Here is a 10,645-nt window from a genome sequence, read left to right as displayed (position 1 = left end):
CAAGCTGCAGCTGCAGCTAGTGAATTGCCTTGTAGTATGAAAAACTTCTGGTAGCATATTACTCCACTCTTGATATCATATAGTTTTATACACTTGAATTTCACATTTCCAGTTACAGTTGAGGGATAGTTAGAACCATCAAACTAGGTTGCTTTTGCCCAGTGTGGAGAGGAACACTTGTAATGCAGCAGCATTGCTTCAGACATAATCCCACTCGATCTGTATCTACCAAATGCGGGCAGAATTCACCCTGAGCTCGATCTTTGGCGTGCAGCGGCAGCTCAGCTGGAAATGCATGCCAGCACGTTGATCAAGTAATCTGATGAATACGGCCCGAGACCTCTACACAATTCGGAGAAATTTGGTAGAAGATTGTATTAGATTGGTGGCGAACCTTGGGATTCCGACAATGAAGGCCGGTAATTGTGTTACTCCCCCAACCTTACTCAATATGTGCATGCAAGGATTCTTTTCCGTAGAGATCAAGGTCCATGGTTTTATCTTTGATAGTGTTTATGCATAGCCATGAATAAAGTATAACTGTGGGTCCGGGAAAGCCTTGGAATGCAGAATGCGGGGAGACACACACTGATGTGGGGATTGTGGCCCGCCGTGGCCATTTCCCATTAATCTAGCACCCTGACTCGGGAAGCGGCAATAATACCTTCTATCTGGTGATTTGGGTTATATCAATCTTTGATCACTTTTACCCAGGACGGGTGACATAAGATATCCCGTGAATGTGGCATCCTGCAGATCCCCAGCTTAAGGGATGTGGGAATGGCGTGCTTGCCTGTGCATCAAAGTCAACCAAGGACCATTCCGGCCCATTATGTATTGATTATGAGGCTCTAACTATGATGTTCGTTCCCAGTTTTCAGGAGATAATGCAGAGTTTGGACATTTGCTACTCGGGAAATGGGAAGCCGACAGGACGAGTCATGCATCTTGGCTTGATTTGCCCGTCGTGGCCACATCCCCTTTGTGGGTTCTTTTCTCCCTCGCTCGTCTGTCTTACTTGTGTCCACTAACTAATGTTTTTTGCCCACGGCTCTGACCCTTCCTTCTGTTTCCAGCCTTTTCAGGGTCAATAGCAATTCCGAAGGTGCCCGGTACCATTTGGAACGTTCCCAGAACATAGCGCAGACCTTCAGTCAGACTCCTCTACTCGGCTATAATGGTGTTTAGTTTATGGTGGCATTTCCGCTGCTTGAGTGCTCATAAATTTCAGTAATGGCATGTTATTGATTTGATCAATTAAGATTTAATGGCCGTGTGCTAATTGGCGAGTAAGTAGTCCATTACAAGGGGTATAAATTATCCATAGCTGTCAGCACTGGCCAGGCCAGACTTCAAACTGTATCAGATTTTCTGTATTTTCGTTGTCGTCTTTTCTGTCTCCCTGACAACAGGACAACTTGGGACACCGGCTGCTGCAGAAGCATGGCTGGCGCGTGGGGCAGGGGCTGGGACGGAAGGAGCAAGGTAACACCAGTTTCCTCCGTATCGTAACACTTCGCCATTTGCACTTGACATTTGTGGTGTTCTTTGATTGTATTGCTGCCGTTTACCAGGAGGTACTGTGTGGGGAGGGGGGCAGTGAGAATGTGAATGTCGAAACCAAGTGTTTGCTATGGATGAGTCTTGATGTGAAAATGAGGAGTGAGTGGATCGTGTGTGTATCAAATATCAGTTTCTGGATGTCACCTGTTTTAGAAGTGTAGGCGCCGAATGACAAAAGCTTGCATGTTGAGGTAAATCCCAATGGAAATCAGTGCCGCTGTTTCCATTGATACAAAGCAGACTGTCTAATCCTGATTCCTGTGTTCAATGGAAGGGTGTTCGATAGCTTCATCAACTGTACCAGGACCCATGGCACATCTGATGACTTGGCCCACCTAACATGCAATGTCAAATGTAACTCATTATGTTGACACAGCATAAAGAATAATTGTAATGAAAATATGTATTTCCCAAATTTCAAGTGCTGGACATTTACTGTAACATAGCTATGTGTAAAGGCAAAATTTGCGCAAATATTTTGGGAAAAAAAGAGAGAGAAACTTATCTTTAGGCTTAGTCAGTGACTGATTTAAGGTGCTTTCAGTTTGTGTCTCGTATGGAAATTGTTACTTCAGGCGATTTCCGTCAGACGCAGATATATTGCTTTTTGTAGCAATTGTTGCCTTTTAAGCTCAACATGTGAAGCCCTTTACATCCCCAAGCAGTGTTCCATGCATATTTATCGATGATCAAACAAAAGATAAGCCAGCGCGAGTCTCTTTTGCCCTTGCCCGTTATCTGTTGCAGCCTCACAGTTGCCGTAAAAGTCTGGCCTTCCTTACCTTATTACAAAATTATTTTAAATGATGTGGACCCGATTTCGGCAGCTGGGATGTTGTAAAATGCCAAAATGGTAAGGAGATGTAACGAGCACCACATAAAAACTGCCGGGGAAGCCTCACCACTGTTTATGATGTAGCTTAGTTACTTTGCCAAAGGTATCAAAATTCATCAAGGACACTGTGACCTTTTTATCATGTCGTTAAGATGAAGTGATTTCAGTTGCCTTACAACGTCACAGATAATCATTTTTGCCCCAAATACATGTGTGTGCACCAAATGTTTTTTAAACAAAATTTGAACTCAGTTATGCAGAGAATATTTATCGCAAAACAGTGATGAAAATATAATCAGGGCTCTAACCATTTCAACCGTTTCTTTTCAGAGTCGCCCTTTTCCACCAAATTTGCTTAAGTTTCACGTTTAACAGTAAGCTGAAAATTTCACAAGGGAGAAACAGAAAGCAAAGCACACAAGTAGGGAAATATTATTGTATATAAGATGAAAATACAGGCAAAATATAACTGTTCAGTGCTCTTTTGCCCCCCCCCTCCCCCTGAAGGTTTCTATTGAGCAATTGCAACTGTCTGCTTATTAATACCAGTGTCTGCAAAAACTTTTTGTGAGGCAAAGATGCCCCAGTACAGTTATACTTCTTGCTTAAGCTTCAATCCCTTGCTGCATCTCTGCCATTCAGTCTTCCTCAGAGCCTGAAGGAAGTGCAGTAGACCCATCCGTATTCCGCCATAGTTCGAACTTTTCCTGCAAGATGGGATATTTATCAGTAAGGTGATTGTGCGGCTGGCTAAATAAAATTGCCAAGGCACTGGACCAAAGCGGCAAAACCAATGGAGAGAGCTAATAGTCTCATCTATTTTGTGTTTGGGGTAATCCCTGGGCACATTTGATCAGGATAACCTACCTTGTGTATTACAGAAATGTATGGTCCCTGTATGGGCATGTATATGGAAATATTGAATGTGTTTGTTTTTTGCATAATAGCGTTGCTACAAAAATGACCCTATTAAATGTGATATAGTTAACTCAAATCCCAGATTTGTCATTGGTTTGTTAAATGTGGGTTGATGATATTTGTTATTGTCACATTTAAAGTTTGGGAAGCCCCTTGAAGAATTTTCTGCTGACATTTGAAAAACACATGAACTTCTTTTAGTCTGCCCCCCTTCCTTACCCATTTTCAAACTCTTTTTTTTTAATCCCTAATTTTCAAGACAAAAATTTATAAACAAATCAAGCAGCAGTAAATTCCTTACTGTCTTACCCATTTTCAAACTTTTTTCTAAATCCCTTTTTCAAGAAAGAAATTGATTTTAAAAATGCCAGCATCATCAGCATGTTACAACTTATACAAGTCTGTCCACACTGAAGATTTGCCCTTGGCTGGAAGGGCAACCATTTGCATATTAAGTCACTGGATTCGTCTATGTGATAAACCATCTTGTTGCCATGCCCTTGTATCCCTCCACGGAAGATGTTAGCATGCAATAGCAGCACCGAATTCAGCCCCATGGATCAGGATCGTGTTCAAGTCTTGGCAACTTGGAAATTACAGCTTCACTGGTGTAATCATGATACAGCCAGCCTTTGTAGACTGTAGAGGGCGGATGGCACAAACATATCAAAGGCACAAGAGATGTAATGCATGTACATCTGTTGTTAGGGCCAAAAGGGAGCATAGTTCAAATGTAGGAAATCTAAACCACATTTGACCTTCATTAATCTTCTAGATTGATTAATGTAAATTTCCTTACCTTGCACATTGTAATGCAAGAATGTAAAAAATCTCAAATTCAAAGGAAAAGACACCAAAGTAGAAGACAAATAACTCTATTTGTGAGACTGAACATGAATTTAGAATTTTTTACAGATTCTATTCAAAAGCAAAAGTCAATGTTTAGCAGAACAAGGTCGACACAAGCAAGAGTAAGACAAAATTACCCATTCTTTTTTTTCATTTTAGACATTCTGAGTACCCACTCACTTGTTTTATTTTGTTTACTGTGTGTGGCCCCCTTATTTTGTTTTTCCTTGACACTGCTTAAGGACAAGATGGTATGATGGGGAAGAGGTGCCTGCCTAATGCATCATTCATGGCACAAGCCGTCTGAGGTATCGTCTTTTCTCCATTCAATTCCAGCTGGGTGATCACATTCAGGCTGGATTATCCCAGTTGAGACCTAAAAGACAGTAAACATATTTGCAGTGAAGATTGCGGATGAGCTGGCTGGACCCAGGTGTTTGAATAAGGCATTATATGGCCAAACTTTTTATGCAGCTCTCCTTGGAGGACTATTGTCAGAAAGTTGGATCCGAATTTGTGATGATAAAGTTTTTTTTTCTTCTTCTGATCACTTTTGTGTGTCCTGCATTGAACTTATTTTTTTTTTTTTAATTTTATTGATCTTTAGGGTAGTCCCTTCAGTTAACGTATATATTAACGTAATTTTGCGTAATTTCCTACAATCACAACATAAACATATTTTTTTTTAAATCATATTAATGAATAATTCACATCCATTGCATCAGGAGACCCTAACTTGCTTTAAAGAGGTTGTCTTTGGTTCACTTGAGGCTATTACTCTTTGACTTTTAGACATTTCTTTTAAGTTTTCACTGTGGTTTGATGGTCACAGTTTTTGCTGTAAAAACCACTGCAATCCTATCGGTTCAACTGCAAACTAAAAACTGCAACAAACACTCCATCTTGTATACTTAGCACAAAGATAGACATTAACAGTATCTGAGTGATAAATTGATGCTGACATCTCAATAAACCAAGGTGTACATGTCCTTGGTCGTCTTTCACCTAGAGTGGCAGAGCTAGCCTCTGAGGATGTTTGATAGAGTGGTGTAACAAATATATTTGACCTGGTCACATCAACAGAGTGGTGTCCGTGTCATGCAACTAGAAAGCTCAGCCAACGCATTGCAGCTTTGAGTAGTAAAAATCCCAAGCCTTGAAGATACAGGGTTTTAATACACAAAATATCAGGTTAGGTTGAAACATTTCTAAGTTTCCTCTTCATGAATCAAAGTCAGCTTACTCTTTTATGCAATGTAAATATCATATTGCATGAATATCTTCAAATTGTGAGTTCTTGTACTATTAGAATCTTGGAGCAGTGACAACTCCATATTTCCATAACATATACTCCAGCTAAAATTGAAAATTATTGCTTGCATATCTTTTTTATTAACTGTAAAGCATTTAATACCCTAAATTACTTTCTGAAAATCCAAACTTAAGATTTCCCTGTAGGCTTGCATGTAAAGGTTGAAGTAGACATTAACTATCAATTTGGACCTGTAATTGAATTCTAACCATAGGATATGTGCAGGTTTCATCATGAAATTTGCTTTTCAATCAGAGGGAGGATATTTCTGTTTTCAGAACAGGCAGTTTTAAAGTGATGCAGAGAAATTAAGTTCCAACAAGAAATTTTGAGGGATGTGGTATCAAAGTTGAGCAAGACATTTGCAGGTTTCTAAATGTTTTCTGGTTGTTCTAAGAAATTTGGTTCGTGTGGAATTGGAAAATGTTGAACCTTTTTTAGTTTTCCAACTTTCAAGACTTCTTCTTGTGTGCTCACTACCACTCCAAATTTGGCAATGGTAAGATGCCCAAAATCTAGTCCTTTCATGACAAGTTCCTGTCAAGACCTACATGTACCAACATGAAAATATCATTTTGACTGGCAAACAGACACTCAAACCAACGCTACCAAGAATACAAAGATAACCAGAGCTTTGGTGTGAGTTTGGACAAAATCAGCTGTAGACCAACAGAAACCTGACTTGACCTTCAGTAGATGCCGCCTCCCTACTCAGTATTTTTGATCATGCACGCAGCCATAAATTTGAACATCTGGTCTGTCATAGATTTATACTGCTGCTGTGCATTAAAGTGTTACTCATGCCTGAATAGTTAGAGGCTTAGATGACAACATCACTTTGCCATTTACAAATTAATAGGATAAACCATTCAGATTCCCTTTTTTTTGTTTTAGCAAATGCTAAAAGATTAAATCTTTTTCCAGTAGAGTTTGCTACAAAATGCTTTTCCACATATTCTATGGAATGCAGTAATTGAATCAGTAAATGAGTGATGATGCTTGATTGCCTCTACATGATTGTGTAAATCATTTGACATATTTCGTGATACTTGTCTTTTTATGTTGACTGCAAAAACGTGATGTTTCAAAAAGCATTTATGAAATAGAAAGTAAGATTATGAAAGGCATCAAAGGACATATCCCATTCCCATTTTGAACTTCACAACATTCTGAAAAATTATTTAATGTGAATAAATCTCACTGCTGTTAGAACCCCCCAAAATTAGATGGTTCCTCCCTTAGCCGGGTTGGTCCACAGACAAAAGTGTTTCCTCTGATGAATTGATACACAAGGGAGAGATCAAGAACACACACCACAAACAACCACCCACCCCCCTGACTAGCATGGTTGCTTCTGCTTTGAGCATTCCCGATACTGTAATTCCGTGCGGATTAGAGGACAGCAGATGGAAAGTTGGATTAGAAGGAATCATGCATCCTCCACTATGTTCAGAAACAGGTGTGTGCTTGAAAGTTTGTGATACATTGTAACTTTATGGAGAATAGATGTGATGTGTGTGACTGGCGTGTGTTTGTGTGCATTTGGTGTGTGTGTACAATGTATGTGGTGTGTATGTGTATGCAGAGAATCTGTATTGAGATTTTATTAAGTGTGTTCTGTTTGAGAAATGTAAGAGCTCAACTGAGGGACTGAGGATGCAGTTTTGTATTCTGTTAGAGAACTATGACAAGTGTAACACCAGGTAGTGTTCCGAGTGTTTGATGTACTGATGTGCACCATTTAGTGCAATGCACCTGTTTTCATTTTGATATGGGCCATTTGACAATTGCCGCTGCTTTTCAATTGTATTGCATACCAGTCCTGTGCATTGTTATTTACACAATGCTTTTTTTTCACCACCGATTGTTCATAGGTAACGCTGGCGAGAAAGACATGGTAATTCTTCTAACTCTTCGAACTTTGTCTGCCCTTTTTTGTCGTTTCAAAGCTGTTAGAAAACAACAGGTGATAACTGTCTCATCATCCATCTTCTTGGCTGGATGGCTGCATTTTTTCTATCATACTTATTCTGATCAAGTTGTAACAGTTCTCATTCTTGCTGTAGTTTGGACAGATTGGAACAAATGAGTACTAGACCTCACAGGACATTATGTCTTTTATAAAATTGATTTCATAAAATGTCTTTATTGACGGTACTGTGTCTTATGGAAAATTGCTACCACAAAAAGTTCTGGTGAAGTATGAAATCAAAATGTTGTGGTATTCCCTGCCAAAAGCTTTTCGCAAAGTTCACTACATTTTGGTTTTTAAATTTGAATTGTTTCTATTAATATATGCATGTACTTTGCTGTTGAGGAAAGGAAATCAAGCAAATATTTCCTTTTTTCACATCTAAACAATATCAAAGCTTTAAGACAGCATGATTTCATGACAGAATTTCTATGACTTGAACAAAGGTTAAACAATCGTCATTAAAAGCAAGATCATGGTTTCATTTATTACTTGCAAGAGTTTCTTTTGATTTGAAAGCCATACAACAGAACCTCACGCATTGTGAACAAAATTTCTGGTATAGAAACCACTTGTTTGTACACTTCTTCCAACCTGTTGTTTGTGCGAAAGGGGGTGTTTGTTTATTCCTTGATTCTTGCTTTGTGACGTGTGTTTGTGGGTGCGAGCCATTTTAACCTTGCTTGGTATGTTCTTCTCTCAACAGATGGCTCCCGGAGATCCGTTGCTATGGTAACTGTGGTTGTGTTTTCTGTTGGCCACGAGTTTTGACTGTTCTCTAAAATTCCTTACCAGTTCCTGACTGCTGTGTTGAACTCTTGAGTCCCAACAACCAATAGTATGGCCAGTTGCTGTTTTGGAGCACCCCTTATTTTTATGGAACACCACTCTTTAAAAAAAATGCAATGCCATGGTAGAATTCACTCGCATCTCTCTAATTGGATCAGATCCCTCTGGAAGAATCTTCCTTCAGTTGTAATTACCTGTCAGTGGCCATCGGATAATGGCTGGTCAACGTGGCCATGTTCCCTTTGTATGGTGTAATTTGCCCCGATTGCATTTCAAGCAGACAACCCCAAAGGGTATAGGAGAACCGTGTTCTTGACCTACCACTGCATGACAACTTAATACCTTCCACTATTATGTAGAAGCCATTTGTGAATAAATGATTCACACATTCTATAAGTGCAGGCTGCAGCCTGGTATGTACCAAGTTCTTGACTACAAAAGATGTGACAAATTACATGAACCACCCAAAAGTTGAGTTTGTATGCAATATATTGGAAGGCTGTACCTGGAATGCTAAAATGTAAAATCCCCAAATCATGCAGTAGATCTTTAGCTGGTAGACGCATCAAAACACTTTTTCATGCCCAAGATTGAACTTTTTGATAGCAACATTTAGTCAATTTTTAGATATTTAATTTTGACTTCAGGCACTGAAATGATAGCATCTTTGGCCATAACCTTCGAAAATGAAAATCTGAAAAGATTCCTACATTTTTCCATGTATGAAGTGATACAGTTATTTAATTATGGATTATGTAGAAAAGGGGAAATTTATGTGTTCTTTACTGGTCAAAAACTCCAGACGTATTACACCTGCCAAAATATTGTCCAATGTATTGCCTTTTCCCAGTTGATGTGTATAAAGAAATGAGAGGTGTGGGAGTAGTGACTTAAAGTGCAGACTGTCACTCAAATTTGGACTTGCAATCTGTTTCTTTTTACTGGACACACAGGCAGCTTTGTGGGACATATGTCAGACATTCATCTGTGGGATGAAAAAAACTTATGAAAAACATGTCCTGCACAATTCAAATGCCTTTAGGACAATGGCAATTACATTATCAGTACGATAATGAAAGAAAGCAGATGGTAGCAGGATGGGACTTATAATTTTTTCATGGCGACAAATGTCTCGGACCTGTAATTGCTAGACAATGGAATCTCCAGCATATAACAACCACAAGTTAGCAATGAAGCAAATGCACTTTACTTAAATAATACATTTGGTAAGTGGTATGGCGTGACTTACACAGGAAGAGGCCCTTGCTTATGTTGTCTCACAAAAGATTATCTTTGCTGAGGAAAAGAAACTAGGCCTTGTCATGAAATGAAGGATGGTTTTACAAATTAGACTATTACTTCACATCTGTTTGGTATAAAGAACCAGAAAAATGGGATTTTATATTTTTACTGGCTCTTTCCGTGGTGCTGGAAAGGTGACTGTAGTTTTCCCATGATTTTTTTATTTATTTTTCATTGAAACTTGAATATTATCATTGAAACCCTTCCACCGACTGATAAATTAGTACACATGTGATGCATTTTTTCAAATCATTTTGTACAATTGATACTTTCTTAGTTTTTGTCCACAGAAAATGACTCATATAATTTGACTAGTGAGTTATTGACCGTAATACCCTTTGCAACATAAGGAACTCGGTCAGACACAGCAGTCAGGACTGTTGAAGGCAATAGGTATCCTGGACTTGGGGTGCTGGTGGCTCTAATGCGTTTTGCTGTTCTCCACAATTTTGTTGTTTCTTGCCACTGGTGTGCGTTGTGTAGTGAACTCGGATACCACTGTCGTTTTTCGTTACAGGCCGCACCGACCCCCTTCCCATCGAAGTAAAAGACGACCTACTCGGCGTTGGACGGATGGAAATGGAGGTACTAACATGTGCTTTATCGAGCTTACTTAATTTTCAAGCTCAGTAACTTTGTTTTTATACTTTTGTATGTCAACATAAGTCAAATTTATGCAGGACAATTTGGAACGAAGAGTTAAAGTCACCTCTTAAATTGCAGTCTGAATTCGGGTGTGAAAATTTCCAATTAGTATGTTAATAGCAAAAGTCTCTGTTTAGTGGTAATGTAATATTTCTTAACCCCGCAGGGATCTAAATGATAACCTTGATTTATTACATGTCTACTGCTGTTTGCGAACGTGTTATTGCTTCCTAATTCAAGAGTTTTTTTCACAATTTCATTGGGGAAGCCAGCTTGGAAGCCACCCTGTTTATTGTCTTTTTATTGTTAACATTCTTCAGATTACCACAGGTAAGTATTATTTGCACTTTTTCATGTAAGAAAAAATATTAAATTCTTGACTTTGAAGAGTGTAGCTTAGAATTAAAGCCGAATGTTGCAATTGCTTGATTTACCAAGAATATAAGCTTCTATGGTCTTG

The 10,645-nt window shown here is 38.9% G+C and overlaps 1 protein-coding gene across 5 annotated transcripts in view; it reads left to right on the top strand.

Annotated features, from left to right (window-relative positions):
- The window catches only part of LOC118403184 (G patch domain-containing protein 8-like), a 186,424-nt gene that overhangs the window by 126,242 nt on the left and 49,537 nt on the right, over nucleotides 1-10,645 (top strand). For 4 of the 5 annotated variants that reach the window (XM_035801745.1, XM_035801748.1, XM_035801744.1 and 1 more), the window contains 2 exons: nucleotides 1,413-1,485; nucleotides 10,058-10,125. In XM_035801745.1, coding sequence (XP_035657638.1) covers nucleotides 1,413-1,485; nucleotides 10,058-10,125 — 141 coding nt within the window. Of the gene's footprint in view, nucleotides 1-1,412; nucleotides 1,486-8,155; nucleotides 8,182-10,057; nucleotides 10,126-10,505; nucleotides 10,516-10,645 lie in introns of those variants that run through there. The other variant, XM_035801747.1, reaches the window with a different exon arrangement.

The sequence above is a fragment of the Branchiostoma floridae genome, chromosome 16 (genome assembly GCF_000003815.2).
Source record: "Branchiostoma floridae strain S238N-H82 chromosome 16, Bfl_VNyyK, whole genome shotgun sequence".
NCBI classification, from domain to species: Eukaryota; Metazoa; Chordata; class Leptocardii; order Amphioxiformes; family Branchiostomatidae; genus Branchiostoma; species Branchiostoma floridae.
This window is presented reverse-complemented; position numbering and strand designations above follow the sequence as displayed.